Here is a 19,324-nt window from a genome sequence, read left to right on the forward strand (position 1 = left end):
GGGCACCCTGGGCAGGGGGAAGGTGCCCGAGGTGGTGAGTACGGCCCGGGCAGCGGGAGGGCCCCGGGAAGGGGAGATGCGAGAACTCCCCTCAGGGACCCGCCCGGGCGGGTCGGGTCTGCCCGGGGTCGGTCCGGGGTCGGTCCGGGGTCGGTCCGGGGTCTGCCCGGGGTCGGTCCGGTCCTGCCGCGGGTCCGGGTGCGGGGCAGGCCCGGGGTGCGGGGCAGGCCCGGGGTGCGGTGCAGGCCCGGGGTGCGGGGCAGGCCCGGGGTGCGGGGCAGGCCCAGCCGCTCGGCCGGGCGCTGCAGGAACACACCGCACACCGTGTGTGCCCCTGGTCACGGGCGGGTTACACGGACCCGCCGCCGCGGGGGTTGTACAGGGCAGGGAACTGCAGAGGCAACTTCTCGGCAGTAAATACTGACCCTTCTCGCACTGTGGAGGGGCGTCGCAGTGTCCGGAGGCACCGCCCGGCCCTGCCCGGGTGAGGGTCCCCGGGTGAGGGTCCCCGGGTCCCCGCGGCGGGCGCGGGTTGTCCTTGGATCCACTTGGAGCTCACACGGCATTCGCTTCCCTGCTGCCGTAACAGGCTGGAGTTCTAAGTGCACCGAGTAAAAGGAAATAAACCCTTCAAAAAACCCCGAACATGAGACGTGCGTGTTCGTATTGTGAAATGAGCCGTGAGCCGTGTTTGTTCCTGTGCTTCGGGACACCTGAGCTGGTCAGTTCGAGGGAGCCCCGGCAGCTCTGGGGGCAGTGAAACGTCCAGTGACACCCAAGTGTTTCGGCAGTTTTCGTGGTGCTGATGCTGATGTTTGCCTTTATCTGATCCGTTTTCCGAGTCACTTTGATGTTAATATTTTTCAAACCAACAAAGGTGTTGTTCGGGATGTTTGAAAATAGGTGTTTCTTGAAAATGGCAGTAAGTTTGAAATAAATTTTTAAGAAACTTCTTGCAGTTTTAACTTAAAATGGATGAGTTCTTTGAGGACTGTGATGGCAGAAACATTTTAATATTTCATGCATGTAACTCCAGCATTTAAAACCACAGCTGGTTAGCACAAGGCAAAGCTTGCACATGCAGGTTTGGTGTAAAACACATTGAAAATGTCCTTGCTTCAGCTGTGCCATAAGGTTATAGGGGACTGTGGTGATGAACGTGTGATCAGTTTTTATGAATACCCAGTCGAATCCAGAATCTGGAAGTGTGATTTGTTTTTTTCTCGTCTCCTCAGTGCAGAATAGAATCTGTGGTCTGCGAGTGGTAGCAACGAGCGTGTTACCCCAGTAGTCAAACAACAGGGAACAGCAGTGTTTGCATTGTGTGTGTTCAGGACTGGAGCCAAAGGATCTGTCATCACTGTGCAACATCTACCTGTCTTTGAACTGTGAAAAACTGGCCATGTGGTAGAAATCCTGGGGTGGTGCTGCCTAATACACTGAAATAATCTGCCCTGGGGATTTTTGTTTCAGTTCCTACTGCAGATCCTTTCTGTAGTACACTAATAACTGTGGCAAGTCATGTTGAAAACTTGTCATTAAAATGAGCAATTACTGATTGTAAGTGAATCCTGTATTGTTAAACTCTGACTTGCTTGGAACAAATTCCAAAGATGCATGAAGTAGACCTCATAAGTTTTTAAGTGATGTAAGGAAAGACAAAGGGGAAACCACAGTGTGCTGGAGTTACAGAGGTTTTCTTCTCTTTGGATAAAGACTTTGCTGCTCCCAGGATGTTGTTAGGAAGATGATGAGTGCACAGCAGTGTCTTCAGGGGAACTGAGTCATGTTTTGTGCCCTGTTATTAAAGTGAGCTGAGCTATTGCACATGGTTCCTACGGAGCGGACGAGTCCAGAGGGTCAGAAGTTAATGAGAAATTAAATTAGCTACTGTAGGGTGGAAGCCTGTGCACCAGCTCAACACCTTTAGTTTCTGCACAGTTGTCCTCAAAAGCAGCCCCATCCAATTCCTGGTAATGACTGGTAGAGCAGCAAACCAGTAGAAAACTGAGCAGTGCTGGAAAAGAAAGAAGAGGGAGCACGTTCCACAGTTGCTTATTTGCCAAGTATAATTATTTTAATTATAATGTTTAATAATACCTTTGCAAAAATACTGTGTAGGAACTGAAATGTATCAAAGTCCATTGTGTAGAACTCTATCTCTTAAGAACAAGGAGGAACTCCCTTTGTTGCACACAAAGAAAAAAAGACAAGTATTGGTCGAGATAAAAGAGCTCTAAATATATTCTAGTAAAAAGAATGTTACAGGAAAGATTACAATGCATGTGCTTCATTTAGCATCAGGATTTGTCTTAAAATACATAAGTGATTGGCAGGCGAAAGTATCAGCTCAAGGCAAACATTGCAGTTTGTTCTAATCTTGGGTTGAAGGGCTTTCCACAAACTGGCCAGTGGTGCTGTGTGTGAAGGATAACTCTTGGACATTGTGGCTTGGATGGCTCTTCTTCCAGAGGCCCATGTTTGACTGTCAGAAGTGGAAGGAACAGAGAAGGAGGGAAAACCCACATCATGGAAAATAGGAAAATAGGTGTAGGGTTCTTTTATTTTGTTGTAGATTTCTCTTTATTGATTCAAATAAAGGAGCTGTTACAAGAGGGAAAGCAGTATGACATTTGAGGTGTATGGAGTAATTTAAGTGCTGCTAGAGGGGACAGTGGTTTAAACTCATTTATTAACATTTCAACAGAATATACCCTAAAGTGTCCTTTAAAGGGGCACCAACATAATGGGTTATGATAATGTTTCGTGTGTAGTATTGTGCAGCTTATTTCTGAGCCTGGTTTGGCTTCCTTTCCCTTGACTCCCAGGAAGGGTTGAACAGCATTCTGTTTTTTGTTTAGATTGGGTCTGCAGACTGAGAAAACTCTATGATTTAGGGCTTCTTACTCCTCTTCATGGCCGAGCTGAACAGTTCACAGTCCTTGGATCTGCCTGCCAGTGGTCAGGAATAGCCATGTGAGGGACACTGAGGGAAAGGGCCATGTGGAACAGCTTAGTGTTGAACCCTTTCCCTCTTTTTGAAAATGTTATATTTAGGTGGGTGAGCTTTTTGAGAAGGAGCTCTCTTGCCTGTGTCTTGCTGTTCTGTTGAAATAGCTGTGTGTGTGTTTATTGGGATCTACTGGAACTGGGCATGCAGCCTCTTTTAAAGCAGCAGCTTGAAGGAAGATGGTGAGTGTTGGACCATCTCAGCAAAGAAGTGTTCAGGGCCCTGGGGTGGCTGAGACACCTGATGGGGGTCATTGGACAGGTGGGAAGTGAACAACACAAAAGGAAATGAAGGGTGGGGAAGACTTAAAGTAGCTTGGAGCTCTGCTGTTTGTTTTGTGCCTTTTTATTTTAATGAGAGTCTGAACTAGCAATGAAAGTCAGGGAGAAGCCAGTCCACTTGTGTGCTGACCAAAGAGGTGTTTTTCCTTTGGGGAAAACTGTCTCAGCTGACTTTCCAGCATTTAAATGGAGTAGTACCTTACCCTGTGGAAGGTGTGAGAGAGCAGACAGCTGCCCTTGGGGAGCAGAGCAGGAATGCTCTTTAGGGTTTATTCTTATTACTCTCTGGCATGAATTTGTTTCTCATGCTTTTGATGGCTTTAATACTTCCCATGGAGACTATTACACAGTAATCAAATGGATATCACTGGAACTTTGCTATGAATATTCTCAAATGATTTCTTTTATTTCAGTACTTTCCCCCCATTCCCTTGAACTTCCTAAGGACAGTCCCTCCCTTTCCTTAGTGGTCTTGCTGAAGAAAGGTGTTTACTGTGTGAGGAATCAGGAGGGGCCCATTGCTGTCATCCAAAGGAGACAGGCTGGTTGGCAGGTACCTCCTCTTTGCTGGGAATAGTTTCACTTTAGATGAGATTGCCTGCTTTCTTTCCCCCTCCCTTCATTTTAGTTTTCTCTTCAGCTGTTTTAAATACATTATTGTTTTTTTCTTGCTTGTTGTAATTCTGCACCTTCAAGGGTCTTAATGTCATTAAAATTGGGTCTAGATGTATTTCCCACTGGAATTCCCGTGGTGAGCCATGAGAATATTCCCTGCTGCTCAGTTTCTCTGGGAGCTGTAGCTGTGAGTGGGCTGTTCCTGAGGACAGCAGGTGAGTTATGAGGAAACAGGCAGGATCCTGTTGGGAGCCCCATTGGTTCTCACCAGGATCCTGCCAGGTTTGCACAGACACTTGATTTAAAGTAACATGTATCCCCTTTAACAGCTGGGCCAGTTAATGTGGAAGGTTGTCCTGGCCAGTTCCTGCAGTGGTGGGGGTTAGGGATGGTTTAACTGGAGCAGTGGCATCACAGAGCAACCTCCTGGTGGCAGGAGCAGAAGATGGAAAGCCTGTAGCCTGTATGCAGTGGTTAGTGATGGCTGCTGGGGCTCAGACAGCCCCAGACACTGCTGTCTGCAAGTGTTTGCTCCAAATGCTGCAGAAATCCATCTGAGATTCCTTTTAAAGAAGATAATTCTGCAGCCTGGGAGGTCTGTGAGCTGCTGCTGAGTGCCCTGGGAAGGATCACTCCGTGCTTGCTCTTGTCCTGTTGTCTATAGCATATGATGTTGCCTGTCAGGGGAGGCAGGAGTCTGAGCTGAGTGAAATCTGGTGGGAATAACAGTTCATATGTTCACAATTTTCAGAATAAAAAGTTCCATCTTCATTGGTGGAGACTTGGAAAAAGTTGTTTTGTGGCTTACTGTCATTATACATTTCCAGATTCAAAAGTTGGTTGCTGAGGCCAGGACTACAGTAAAACTCTTTGCTATCAGGTTCTGTTGCAATGGAGAAAACAAAATTCAAAAGTCAGCAATACACCTCTACATGGGTTATAAGACTGTTGAGAATTCTCATTGTTAATTATATTAGAAAATTAGAGTAATAACATCTATGTTCCAAGGAGTAAGCTAATTGCTAACTGGTAGAATCTGGTTGAAAGCTGCTATGAGGTGTTCAGTAATCTCATATTTAATTATCTCTGCCTTCTGGTGCCTTCAGCTCAGCATCTCACTCTGATCACGTGTGGAGGGGAGGATTAGATGGAGCCCTCAAGCTCGCCCCCATGTCTGATGTGTCACATTGTAGGGCATGTCTGACTTCCCTGCTCCATTCCCCTGGGTCTCCCAGCACTGTGATTCCTGACTGGGAATGGTGGCTGGAGCAGGGGGCTGGGTGCATTCTGTAAATCAGAGAAGTGGCAGCTGGCCACTGAATCGGTGTGAGTAAATTGAGATTGCTTTTGCACTGGTTGCTGTGAGGTTTGGGTTTGTGTCAGTGGGGTGTTACCTGGGCTGCAGGGGTTTGGTCTGGGTGTGTGACAGAGGGCAGGAGGGGACAGTCTGTGCTCAGTCAGCCCAGGGCAGTCAGTGGGTCCTTGCTGTGAAGCTCTCAGTGCAGGCAGAGCACTGCAGGACACGTCTGAGCTTCTAGGGCAGCTTTGGGCCCCAGGCAGCCCTATACCTGCCCTTTTTGTCCACAGGTTTCACCTTAAAGTTAGCTTTTGTCCATTTATTCTGCACTTTGGAGGTACAGAAACCTTCCTGGTTTTTGGTGTGAACTTAGTTCTAGCAAATTTATAGATATTTGTTCTTGTGCTGACATTGCCACTTCCACACCTGCTCCTTACTTCCTTGGGCATTGGAAGCAGTGTTTGCCCTCAGCCTTCACGTTGCTGCACAAGGCAGGACAGAGTGATTTGGACTCTGCTGAGAGGGACTGTCTGCTCTTGGGACCATCAAGATACCCTTCCTTGCCCCACCCACCTGAGTGAGGGGATGGTTTCTCAGGAGGAGGGGACTGTTCAGGTGTGTCTTACCCGTGTGGATGATATTGTCACTTCTCAAGCCTCCTCTTTCATCCTAGGATTGCATTGGTAATTTATAGTCATTCTGTGATTAACTGTGTCATCCTGCTTTTATTCTTTTATAGATTCCAAACAATAAATATGTGTTTGTGTGAGAAATCCTTGTGATTTTTGTGTGTCATATACTGAACTTTGATTCTCAGTGGTATTTGTAGCTGCCTGTTAAGTTGATGTTGAATGTGACAGCAGATACAGGTGATCTTTGGCATTTGGCCTTAGGAAAAGGCTTTTATAATATAGGATTAAAAGGATCACATTTGTAATGCACAAATATGCTTAGAAATTCTCTGGAGGTAACCCATGTCCCTTCAGTGTCTCTGAAACTCCTGATTTCCCTTCAGAAAGGTTTCTCTTTAAGTGTTGTGGGTCTGCTTTGCTGCGTGATGGTATTTTTATCCTGCCATTTGCCAGGGAAGAATGAGGAGATTATTCTGTTTGGCTTTACTTTTTTATTGTTTCTGTGTACAACTAAAGAAATGACTGTGGTTGTCTTCCCACAGAAAGGTGATTAGGTTTTGGTTTCTTTCATGATGTGTCTTAACTACCATCTGGCCATGGGCTGGTGTCCTACTGTCAGTAAACTCCAAATTCCTGGTAGAAATTTTTCTCCAAGATGGTGAAATGTTTCAAATTCTGCTTTCAGAAGAAAGTTCTATGATTTCTGTACAAAGTATGCTGTATTTTTTTCCTCCCATTATGAACCAATGTAATGGTAATAGATGCACTACACTAATCTAGTTCTAATGGTGTTAATATTTGGAAAGCTCCCTTCATCACTCGCAATCTTTCTGATGATGTCCTCTGTTGTTGAGGCTCCCTCATGGTTTAATTATCATCTTGAGATAAGACAAGGACTAGAAATCTAAGAGGCTGTGTTTTGCTTGTAATGTTACCAGTATAGGAGGAATCTGTGACTTCTGATGAGGGTGAATGCACAGTTTTGTCAAATCAACTTGCACCCTTTTCAGCAGCCATCGTCCTGTGCTCAGAATTGCATTTCAGAAACATCTGCCTAGACCTCAGCAGATAATGTTGTACTGAGATTTTGTGTACAAAGAGAATGAGGTGCCCAGTGAAGAGACATTTTAACAGTGGGTCAGCTGCTGTTCCTCTGTGCCACTTATTAGATCTGCATTAAAAAAGTGCTTTCCCCTTTAAAACAAAAGTCACCTAATTCTCAGATGATCTGTGTAGTCAGTTGCTTCCAAACCATGGAAATAATGTTTAGGTTTCTCTGGAACTTGGACCATCAGCTCCAGGATGGGGTTAGAAGAGAAGCAAGGGGTGGATAACACCAACTTGTAGAATAGGTACAAGAACATACAATCATGAGAGGAGAAAAGATGGGTCAGAAATATTACTGACTATGGGCAAAGAGGTGTTAGAGCTGGTGTAGCCCAAACTGTCCCCAAGGTGGGTTCAGGAAAGCAGAGGAACTTCTGCTGTTCTAATCTCACTCAGTGCAAATTAAACTGGAAGCTGTACCTCAGAGTGTCAGATTTCTGACTGTTCTGTTTAATGAATTGTAATTAAGGCTCTGGTGCTTAATGCCTTAGCTTGGGGAAGAAATGTTTTTACCTAGACAAGTGTTTCAGTTAAACTTTTTTTAATATGTACCTTGATATTCAGGTGTTGATGCTTGACACGTCTTAAAGTTTTCTGTGGCTGGTATGTACATTGACAGTGTTCAGGTTGAAGGTGAGCTGAACTGGTTTGTGGTTGTTTCTTTAATTACAGGACAGTTTAAAAGCCCAGTATCCCCCGGCCAGTGTAGAAACACGTCCTGTGCTGTGTCTGGAGCTGCATATGGTGATGCTTCTGCTGGAACTTCCACTGAAGCCAAACGTTGTTATTTTCAGACTGTAAATGTGCCAGTGATACAGCACTGCTCAGAACAGGTCTGGCAGGTTTTTTCCAAATTACTGTATGAATTGACTACAACCATTTCCATATTAGGAAGTTTCTCTACTTTTGTACATTTTTAAACTGAAATGCTCATGCAGGAAAGCAACGAGCGTGGTTGGGAATGTTATGAAATGCTTAAGCTCTACAAGTCTTTCATAAGCTTGAGTAACTTCTGTCTTAGGAAATTATTTTCATGCTAGAAGCTGAAATTACCACTTGAATATTGTGAAGAAATTTAGTTGTTTGATCACATGCTCTCCTAAAAGAAACTAATTGTTGCATTTAGAAACTTTTTATCTAATGTAGATGAAACCTTTTATTAAGCACTGCAATACTTAAATTTTATATGCCATTATCGCTTAGTAACATTTTAAAGTTATTTTGGGCAAAGTGCAGTTCAGGAGTCCTCGTGGTGCTGAGTCTCTGCAGTTCCTGGTGGCTGTGCAGTGGGAGCAGTGATGAGGAGGTGAGGGCAGAGGCTTTTGTGGTGTTAACAACATTTTACAGCCCCGTGTGCAGCTTGCCCGGTTGTTTGCAGTCTGCAGAGCTGTTCTGGAGTTATAAAATCCGAGTAGGTGGGTTGGCAGTTATGCAGTGAGGGTTTGGGAGCTCTTTCTCCCTTGGTTGGGTTCCTGCTGTATCTCCCTTCTCAGAGTGTGTAAACAGGGCTGGAGGTTTCACTGTTCCCGGGACAGCTGGCAGGGCTCTTTCATGTGCTGGCCTACATCTCTTTTTTTAATGTTCTGTTTTACCAGCATGTCTAGACTCTTTTTGCCTTTTAAGGCATGGCATCTAAGGGGGCCTTCGGATTGCAATCTTGGGAACATTGGGATTGCAAGGACGTTTTGCACCATTTCCTTCCAACAAAAACCCAAAAAACTTCCACGGATTCCTCAGGACTACTTTAAGTTCTTGATTGTTTTCTCATTAAAATTCCTTTCTTGTTTTAGTATTTGTGGGATGTTTGATGTGTACTCATAATTGAGATTAAATGGGGTTTTAAAGGGTATGCACTGATTCTGATAGTGTTAAAACAGAACTTTTGCTTTTTAAAGGAACCAAATAGGCTTGTTAACCTAGAGGCTGTGCAGATCAAATACCTGACAAATTGTGTGAGTACACATTTACTTCTTAAAACTAATACATTATTTAATTTATCTGACTGCTTGTTACCAGATTTTCAGTCCTGTATTTTAATATTGTTTTGACTAGCCAGGTTTCCAGCACAGACTGGGCTGTGAACGTGAATGGGAACACAAAGCCAGATCAGAAGTGTTGATTTTTCTCTGTTTTTAAGAGCTGAGTAGAGAATTCTCATGAATGAAGCAATAGCTTTTTTTTAAAATTATTTTATTTCAACATCATACAGACACAATCTCAGTGACTTTGTGCAGAGAGCATGTGTGTGTCACACAGAACATGTGTGTGCAGCCTCAGGACAAAACAGGGTCACTGTATCTCCCCACTTTGGTTAAATAGCAAAGATATGGTGAGATATGAGTTCTTACAACTTGATTCAATAGAAGATGCCAGGAAATGGACTGGAGGGGGCACTTCAGCCTTGCTGGAAGGTTGGGGATGGCAAGTTGGATGTTGTACAGGGAAGCACCTCTCCTGGACATGAGCATCCCACAGAGTTGTTATCAACAGCTCCTAAATGCTTATGCAGACCTGGTGGCTTCAGTGACATGATTAAATCAGTCTGTAAGAGTAACAAGGATTGCCAAGGATTTTTAAGGAAGCTGTTTTTTCCCCTGCCTTCGTTACTAACTTGAACTCAGTAGTTAAGCAACATTTATTCCCCATTTTGCCGCCTGTAGTCAGTGTTTACTCCGTGTTACTGTTGTAGTAAAGCACGAGTAGGAATAGCAGCAAATGAGACTAATGGCAAAATATTTTATTCTCCTTTCTGCCCCCACTACTTGCAGCAGTGGCTGAGGAAGATGCAGATGACTAAATATATACAAAATTATATTCAGTGCAGCACCAAATGCATGATGGGTTTTTTACCCTGTTTTTCCCTATCTGTCTAAGAACATGAGCTAGAAATGCTGATCAAATGGTGCTAAAATTGTACTTGAAGAAACTGAGTAGGGTAGTCTTACTGTTTAAGAATTTCCCCTGTTTTGTGATGTGCAGGGTTTAACGATGGTTTTCACCAGCACGCCGGGGCACTGTTTGTATGGTGGGACTTTTGGGAGCTGCAGCTGCCTGTGAGGAACCTGCCGTGTTGGACAGACGAGCTCGTGGTGTTTGGGAATTAGAGGTGGCTGTAACAAACTGTGCCTGCAGATGTCTGTCACAATGACTGAGACAATGGATGGGAGGATTAAGCCTCAAAAATCAGGATGTGGTGAAAAGGGGGGGAAGAACCATCTGCTTCCTATAGTTGTCTGCTGAGCACTCACTGTGCCCTTGGCACAATTCAGTGTACTGTAGATACAGAGTAAACCTTTCCATTCATGAGCTCTTCATTTCACTGGGTTGCTCAGGAATGAAGTGATTCATGCAGCATATGAATGGGAAAGTTAGAAATGTGGAACTGGGTATGTTGGAATTCTGTTCATTATTGTCTTGAAGGACCTGCTGCTTATGAAAATACTTTGATTTATGCTACACATGAATTGGAGTTTCTGGGGACTGGAGGCACAGGTTCCTGTGGAGAGGAATTGGTGGGAGAAACCAGTTTTGTTTTGCATGTTTTGCTTGCCTTTGTTTAAAGGATGGCTCTGTATGGTCTTCAGATGAACCTTCCTGTAGGGTGGGGTTGCTAAAAACTAACTGCTGGTGGTCTTTTGTTTCTGGAACAGGTGGCATGTTACATTCTTTTTTTGTCTGCTCTGGAAGGTATATTTGAATGACCCTCAGGATTCTGTGAGGAAATGTTGTGTGCCTAAAACAAATACCTCCTTGCAATGTGCCTTAGATTCTGTTCTGTGGCTCTTTTGGTCATCTGCTTGTTGGATAAAACCCGAAATACACCTCAATCAGAGTGAGATTTTTGTTTGGGTTTTGTTTGTTTGGTTGTTTTTTTTTTTTTTTTTTTTTTGTAAGGAAGAACTATGTTTTTTTCTGTTAAAACTTACCATGTGTTTAATGATATTTGAAGTGCAATTGGTTTTACATTTATCTAGCAGATAAGAATGTTTGTTGTATAAGTGTGTCCAAGCAATAAGTGAAACACTGCACTAGTGCATAGTTGGCAGGAAATAAGTCACCACCTCGTGTCTGTAGCTGGTTTTTTGCTCTAGATCCTGTGATTAAGCTCACTTTTAGAACTGATGCATTTCTGTTTTATTAACCAATTGAGAATCTCTTCTGTTTGGTTCAGTCCAGTTAATTATTTTGGTTTTTAGAATAAGCATGGGTTTTGGTGTCCTTAATGTTTCAAAACAACTCTCGTGCCATTGTGTGAGCTTTGAGTGTTGATTACCCTCATTCCCAAACACGACCCTTTCTCCCAGTACACCCTCAAACTGTTTCTGGGCTCAGCAGTATGTTCTGTATTTAGAATTGGTCTTTTTGCCTAAATTGAGAGGCAGTAGCAGAATCAAGGATTATAGAAAACTGCTGGAGGTGGCTAAAGATCAGCTAATTTAGTAAAGATTCCACAATATTTAATGTGCTGAAGTCTTGCCATGTTGCGGCCAAATGTGAACTAAGAAATAATGCACACTTTGCAGCACCAGAGGTGCAATGAAGAACTGAAATCCGAATTTTTTGCTGTTACTTCTACCACCACGACCAAAACTGGATGAGAGTTGGATTGGGAGGCCTGGTTGAATTTCTGTGGATTTGTTCAGTGTTGTATTTGTGCCATTAGAGCGCAATTTAGTTTATCCAGGGTGCTGAATCATGGATGGTGCTTAAGCTTCCCTCTCTGGTAAGCGTTGTTTTCCTAAACTTTCTATCTTGTGAGGAAAGTTCAATGCTCCTTTGTGATTTAAGGCTCCTTGCAGTCCTATTACCAGAGTTAATAGCACATTTCATTTAGTCCTGAGGATGCAGACTGGGAGCAGGCGGGAAATCAGTCATTCTCCTGCTTAGGGTAAAGGATGGTTTCCTGCAGGAGGAGCAGGACTGGTTTAAGCCATATGATCCCAAATATTCATATCTGTGCCAGCTGTTTTAGATGTGGGAAATGCGTGTGCTTTGCAAGGAATGAGACCCACTTGGTTTCATGCATAAAGTTGGGACTGCTGGGCCAAGTAAATGAGAACAATAAATCTCGATTTTAATTCAAGAAAGTCTAATGTCTTCAGATACTTTAAGTGGTGTAAAAGCAATATATTTCTTCCCTATTTTCTGCATGTGTATTCTTCTGTACCATTAATTTAAACAGTCTGGATGTAAAAATGTCTTGGTAGTGTGACATTCTTCCTAAAATTCTGTGGGTGTTTTTCAGGCAGAAAAAATGCTGACCATTTTGTGGTTTTTTGGAAATCATGCATAATTATATCATTTAACCACACAATAAGGCTTTCTGTGGTAATGTTTTAGATAAACAGGAAAACTCATTTTTGACTTTGTTTTCATTGCAGAACTGTCTTTTTTTTTGAGTGCAAAGTTCTTTGATTATTTTCTTGAAAAACATAACACAGCATATTCTGACAGGAAAAATACACCGTTAGCAACCTCCTAAAAGCTCTTTTTTCAGGGTTGGTGCCTGTCACAACACATTTTGTCCATTTTGGGGAGATGTGGTGTTTTATGTCTGATGTGCCTGTGTTGCCAAGAAAGTGATGTAAATATGAGCCATTTACAGAGCCCCGGGGCAGATGATTTCTTCATTAAGGGCCCTTCTCCAGGGGAATTTGCAGGAAAGCTTAGATGGATACAGCCACGGTAGGAGTCTAATGTGGCTGACTTTAAGGACATTGGATCCCAGTGTAGAGGCTCTCTTTTAGGAATTCCATGGCCCCAAATTGTGGTCTCTTCCTCCCCCTCCAGTGAGGGGCTGTTTCTCTTCTAGTGAGCAGCACTGGGGGCTCAGTGCTGTTTGATACAAGTGCCAGAGCCTTGCACTGTGCCTGAGTTACCTTGGCAGTGCCAGACATCCCAAACATAACACTGGGTGACAGTTTGCCAGTTTATTCGAGGCTAAAAGCACAGAAAGTCATTACTGGGAAATACATCTCATCCTTATTCCTCTGCTTGGAGGTTTTTCCTTCTGCCTTTGGTTCTGTGGTGGTGGATGAAGGGCAGGATGTGTTTGCTCTGTCCCAGAGCTGGAGCTGCACTCACACACTGGGCACACCCAGCTCAGCTTATCCTGAGCTTACCCCGTTCTTTGGGGTCCTGCTTTGGTGACCACACTCCTTCATCTCTTTGTTCAGGACAAAGGTGACACTGCAGGGAGCCCAGGATGCCTGCATGGAGCTGAGCATCCAGTGCAGTGAGCAGATGTTTCCATCACAACAAAGTTGTGTTCTGATGCAATATCCACTGGAGTTACTTCAAGAAGAGTGGAAGTAGAAGAGAAACCAAAAGCAAATGTTAAAAAGAGAAATACAGTAATAGAAGAGTGCTATACAAATCTTAGGGTATTGGAAGAATTGGGGTGAAATAGAAAGCTCTCCAAAGTATTTGGTGTGGAGAAAAACTGATGAAAAGGTTTGTTTTATCCGTCAGAGAAAACTAGCTTGGTTGCCTGGGCCCGAGAAAACTGTAGCTGTGTTATTTGTGGGAGAGAGCAGTAATTCATGTAAGAGGAGATCTCCACGACGTTCAACTTCTCGTTTTTCCTTGGTAAACCAACCTTGAAACTTCTGCTTGTGGAAAAACTTGTCAAATCTCATCACCCTGAACTATGAAAAGACGTGTGATTTGAAAATGGGGGGGTTGTCTCCCGTGTTGGACAAATGGCAGTGTTCTGTTGGCTGAGGCCTGTGCTCTGATACGATGCTGTTTCTTTGGGTTTCTGATTTTTTTAGCTAGTGTTGGAACTGCAGTGGTGGGAGGCAGACACAGGATCCTGGGTCTTGGTTTCTTGAGTGTTCCAAAGCAAGGGCAGAGCTTTAGCAGTGGAGGGGTCTCTCTGCTGTAGCTCTGTGCCTGTCACCCGGGCCAGTGCCACTCTGGATGGAGCGTGGGGGCTTCCTGGGGGCTGGAGGGTCCTGGTCCTTCCTTGCTCTTCCCAGGGCAGTGTGTGTAGCCAGCATGGCACCAGTTTTATCTTGAATGTGTGGTGTTGCAGAGGGAAGAGCGTAGGAAGCTCTGGAGAAGTGACTTTTTAGGTCTTTGAGCCTTGGTGAGATGTGAGCTGTGTGTAGATGAGCCTGTTTGGTGGGCACTGATGGGTGGTCAGACAGGGAGTGGAGGTAAACACAGGTGAGAAAGGAGGTGTTTTCATTATAGTTACAAAGATCTGTGTGGGAACAGGAGAAAATGAGCACTGAACCTGCACTGAAGTCCCTCAGAAAATAGGGTGGGGGAGCTGAGCCCAAGCCTGAATTTTGGTGTGTCTGCAGTTTGCAGTGGGACATTCTGGGGCACCTCAGTCTGCTCTGTGGCCGTGTCATAAGGGGTATGTGGGTGGCAGAACTGTGTTAATTCACTGCCTCACCTGTGTACCCTGTCTCATAAATGACTTGTTTCATAAATTTAAAAATACCGAGAAAATAAATGGTAACACATTCTTTTTTTCTTTTTTTTTTCTTTTTTTTTTCAATGAACTTGCTCACTGGCTGGGCTGTGACCTTTGACAAGCTGCTTTGGCTCAAGTGACAGCATTTACACAACACTTTCAAGTGTTGTAGCTCTCTGAGTAAGTCGCGGGGTTGTAGAATCACTTTCATTTCATGTGTTCAGAGTGATTTGCTTCTTTATTAAAAACAAAATTAGATTAATCTCTGAGGGAATGGTCAGTGAAAGTGGAACTGGTATGTTTTAATAGCAGATTCGTATTACTTGTAGTTAATTGGAAGGATGCTGCTGGCAAGTTCATAAATGTGTAGGAGAACAAGATTACCTGATGTTTCAAAGGGAAAGGATTTTGTATTGAAGACCTGAGATTTTTATAGTGATTAGGAAAAGGGAAGTTTCTGTGAGAAGGTGGCTTTTTTCTGATGTAGTGGTTAATTTGGATTTCATTTTTTTTCAGAGCTTTGTTGTCATACAAATAATGGGCAGGTAACAGAAAGCACTGTAACACTGGCAGGGTGGATAATCTTTGAGAGGGGTGAGATGTATTTTTATTGCAAGAAAAACAGTAACACATTTAGTTGGAATCTTACTTGAAGTACCAAAGTGTTAGAAGCAAACTGTGTGTGTGGGAGTGTTGTCCCCTCCCTGTCCCCTGGCTGGGAGGTGTTCAGGTGTGCAGTGCCCTCGGTGATAATGTTCTGTGCAGGGTCAGTCACTGGGCATATTCCAGAACAGCCTCTGCTTTGGAGCCAGGATCTCCAGCAGAGAGGAGAGTTGAGGTTTTCTCCCAGCCTCTGCTGAGCAGATCAGCAGACCCCAGACCACTGTCCCCTGGTGCTGCTGGACGTGGTTAAACTGATGGCACATCTTTCCTTGCATCAGAAATGGTTTAATTAAGTCAAACCTAGGTGTACACAACCAACAAGGGTGTGTCACAGGTAAATGTGTTTTATAGTTTCTTAAGGGATAAAATGAACTCTAAAGGTAGAGTTGCTCTGGAGTTTATTAATTCAGAGCCTGGGAATATGTAAATATCACATGATTATTAGAGTTCATTGCTCCAAGTGCCTCTTCAGCACATAATTAGTTTCTAATGCTGGATGCAAGAAACCCTTTGATCTTTTTTGAGCTTTGATAGGCACGATGGTGTGTTGGCCTTGAAGAAGCAGTGCTGTCTGGTGTGGAGAAGAGTCAGGGTGGGACTTTTATCAGCAGAACACCAGAGACTCCACGTGCCAAGTTCCAGCTGCCCAGCACAGCCACTGGGGTGCCAGAGATTTTGGCCAACCCAACCTCGCGTTGGCAGCACAGTTCAGAGCTGTTCATGTTTTGAGATAATGAACCTACTATTGTTGGGGCTTGTCCTACAGTATTTCTAGTGAATATTGCAGAAGAATTTCTGCTAAAAGAATAAAAAGTTTACAAGTGTCATAATAGATCCAAAATAGTGGCAAGAAAAATAGAGACTTTATTATATTGGAACATCTGAAAGTTAAAGTTTTGCTGGCTAATATTTAGCATTAATACATGACATTGATCCTGCTTGGAACTGCTAAGATTGATTTTTAGAGCTTTACGTTTTGAAAATTGTATTCAGTGTCATCTTCAGTAATGAGGCTTGTGTTCACAGACATGCTAATTACATGCTAATACTTTAAAATCAGGCTGTGTTCTGAACAGGAGGGTTTTTTTGTATGTGTGTCACTGCTGAAATCATACTTTGATTCTGCTTTTCTGAATATTCCATTTCACTGCATGATCTTTTTTTCCGGAGCTATTCAGTGTCAAAGATTAAAATCTGAAGTGTTTACTCACTGGGTATACATTCAGAATTTGTTTGATGGGAATTGCCCTGCTCTGTTAGCTGACAGAAATTAGTATGGCATGTGCTCTCCTCATGAGCATGTGCCCAGTGAGCTATGAGAGACTTTCCAACCAAGTGTGAGGTTTCTTATTAAAATTGTTTTGCTTTGTTTTAATCCATTTTTCAACTTAAATTTGCTACTGTATGTGACAAATGAAGCAGGGGGGATATTATACTTTAATTAGAATTACTGTTGGTGTTGGTGACAAAAATTGTAACTTCTTTCAAAATCCATCTTCATTTTGTTAGTTTTGTCATAGGAATCAAAGACAAACTAATGGATGAAGCATACGTTGAAGTTGGCCAAGAAGGATTTAGCAGAAATTGATTTTTATTATGGTTTTTATCATCTTTTAAACTTTTATTTGTACAAAACATTTAAATTGCGGAATATTTAGCTCTGAGGAAAACATCTCCTTTAGTTTCACATCCTCAAATTGAAGTGACTTCTCCAGCCTCATTAGAATATTGTGGCAGAACAAGAAGAGAATTCTTTCTCAAAAATGTAAGTGGGTGGGTGGGAGTGGTTGTCCTGAAACCCAGAACAAAACAGTCTTAAGGCCTTCTTTGCTTGCCCTGGAAAATGAAAAAAACCCCAAACCCAAACAATAAACCCAAACCATCCATGGCACTGTTTTTGTTTTCCCAGTTGTATTTCAGGAGGACTCTGACCCAGACTGTGTGAGTTGTGTGCTCTGTGGTGCTCTCAGGGGGATCTAATGGTGTCTCTGGGGTGGCTCTCAGTGGTAGCTCATACTGAGGTTTTATTTTTATATAGTTTAGTTTTGTCCACTGGGCAGACTTTTTTAAAGTATAGTGAGTTTGCATTTTATCCTAAATGGTGAATTAAACTCTTATGTTGTCAAAGTCTGCATGTGTCAGCTCTGCCAAGATATCTCCTGAATTTGGTGTCGCCAACCATTATCCCAGTTACATGTTTGTGTTTGCAGCCCCAGGAGGTTTTCCTTCCTCTGTGAGCTGCTTGGTTTATTGTCATATACGGGAATGATAAAACATGTTTTTATATGAAATACAGCATACTGATGATGATAAACTTGAAAAAGGCAGGCATTTTTGGAGACTGGTGGAGATCCTGAATCTGTTCTATTTGGAATTGATTTAGATCTCAGCTGGTTGTGAATTATAAGTAATGTCTTTGTTGAAATGTCTTTCACAATCACATGACATTGATATTATGTAATTGTGCTTGAGGTTGGCCCAGTAGACAAATGCATTCCATCTTCTAGTTCTGGAACAGCATATCACGAGTGGAAAATGGAATAAAATGTTTGAGGTGCTGTTTGCATGTTGAACCAGTGGCCTGAAGGGGTTTCCTGCTTTCTGGGGTGTCCTGACCACTTTGATGTTAAGACTCCTTGTTAATTTTGCTAAAATGCCCTTTGTTGAATGGGACAAACCCACAAAACCGTGCACTGATTTGCTTTTGTTTCTGCTGTTGGACAGTGCCCTGTTGTAAACTAAAATCACACATTCCTGAGTGCCAACCGATCGTGTTCCCAATGGAAAGTTCAGGAATACTTGTGGCTACTTTCAAAATGCGGAAATCTGTTTATTTTTTTTTCCACTTGTTGTTCTTCCCAGGTTTTGGCGCTGACGGCGTTCATCTGCATCGAGACCATCATGGAGTGCTCCCCCTGCGAGGGCCTGTACTTCTTTGAGTTTGTGAGCTGCAGTGCCCTCGTGGTCACCGGGGCTCTCCTGCTTTTGTTCAGCCTAAACCTTCACACGAGGATACCACAGATCAACTGGAATCTCACTGTAAGTTCCTCCACTTCACTCTGTTAAAAATAGCTGCAAGTCTGGCTTAAGTTTGGTCTTTGAACTTTACTTTTTGCTGTTGCTTAAGGTTGTGTGTGTGTCCTTTGTGCTGAGTAAAGTATGCATTGTACTTAGATTTATTTTGAATGCCAACAGCAGCATGAGCTTTGAAATGTAGCAAGATTAAACTACACTAAATAGAACTAAAATTGACTTCTGGTAGATTCTCTTTGGAAGGAAAAACTTCCTGCTACTGCCAGCAATTACCCTTTGTGGATGAAGTGGATAAAAATGCAGCCTGTGGTTATTTAACTTTGACAGATGCTGTATTTACAGTAGCCTGTTGTTCTCTCTTAACCTAGGGTTTTTTTATATTAGGACAAATGTGCTACATGTATTTTCTTACACAGATTAATACAATCATCAGGCAGGAGTGTAGAAAATGATGTGCTTTCTGTGAAAATCAGGTGTTTTGAATTGCTTACACACATGGCTATTAAACATTGACTGCCAATGCTTAATGTGTTCTCAGATCCGAGGAGGCTGAGGAGGAGAACTGCTGGCAGTGCACATTCCTGTTGTACAAGTCTCTATTTTCATGCTGTATTAGGAGTTAAACTTTCAGATTGGGTTGCATAAACACAGGTCACAAAATCAACATGTTAAGTCGCTCTAGCAAAAGATCTGTCAGCTTCAAGGACAATATATCAACTTCTCTGGACAGTATAGATACAGTTGTGCCAATGTTTTATTTTATAACAGTAATTATATAAATACTGTTGGCATCTCAGAGGTTTTTAGGCTTCTGTGTGATTTTTTTTTTTTGTGGTTAATTTTTTAAATGTAATTTATTAATGTTGCAATTTGCTTCATTTCTAAGCCTGAATGACTTGTCTAAAATGAGAGTGGAATGTGGAATTTAATGATCCTTTGTGCTCTGTGGCTGCATAATCTATTGATGAACTGCTAAGAGTCTTGGTGTATAGATCAGATGGACTGAGAGCTGTGACTGGGGGCTGTAGGTGGGCAGATCCAGATGGCTTGCAGAGCAAAACCAGTGGAATCCCTGGAACGTTCCTGGGTTGTCTTGCCCTTGTTCCTTTGGTTTTCATTCTGCCTCTCTTGGCACCACAGATCTTTGCAGCCAAGCTGAAGAGCAGCAGGGAGAAGGTGCTTTGTGTTTCTGTTGCCAGCCTGGGTGTGCCATGAGCATCACGGCAGCCACTGCAGACCATCTTTTATGGCAAAAGTTCT

General features: G+C 43.1%; 1 protein-coding gene across 1 annotated transcript in view; it reads left to right on the forward strand.

The window, feature by feature from the left end:
* Position 1: 1 nt before the first annotated feature.
* The window catches only part of CMTM4 (CKLF like MARVEL transmembrane domain containing 4), a gene marked incomplete at its 5' end in the record, with an annotated part of 36,770 nt that continues 17,447 nt past the window's right edge, over positions 2 to 19,324 (forward strand). The window contains 2 exons of the mRNA XM_027665154.1: positions 2 to 34; positions 17,894 to 18,070. Coding sequence (XP_027520955.1) covers positions 2 to 34; positions 17,894 to 18,070 — 210 coding nt within the window. The remainder of the gene's footprint in view (positions 35 to 17,893; positions 18,071 to 19,324) is intronic.

This window comes from Corapipo altera, unplaced genomic scaffold (genome assembly GCF_003945725.1).
Source record: "Corapipo altera isolate COAL_440 unplaced genomic scaffold, ASM394572v1 141, whole genome shotgun sequence".
Classification (NCBI taxonomy): domain Eukaryota; kingdom Metazoa; phylum Chordata; class Aves; order Passeriformes; family Pipridae; genus Corapipo; species Corapipo altera.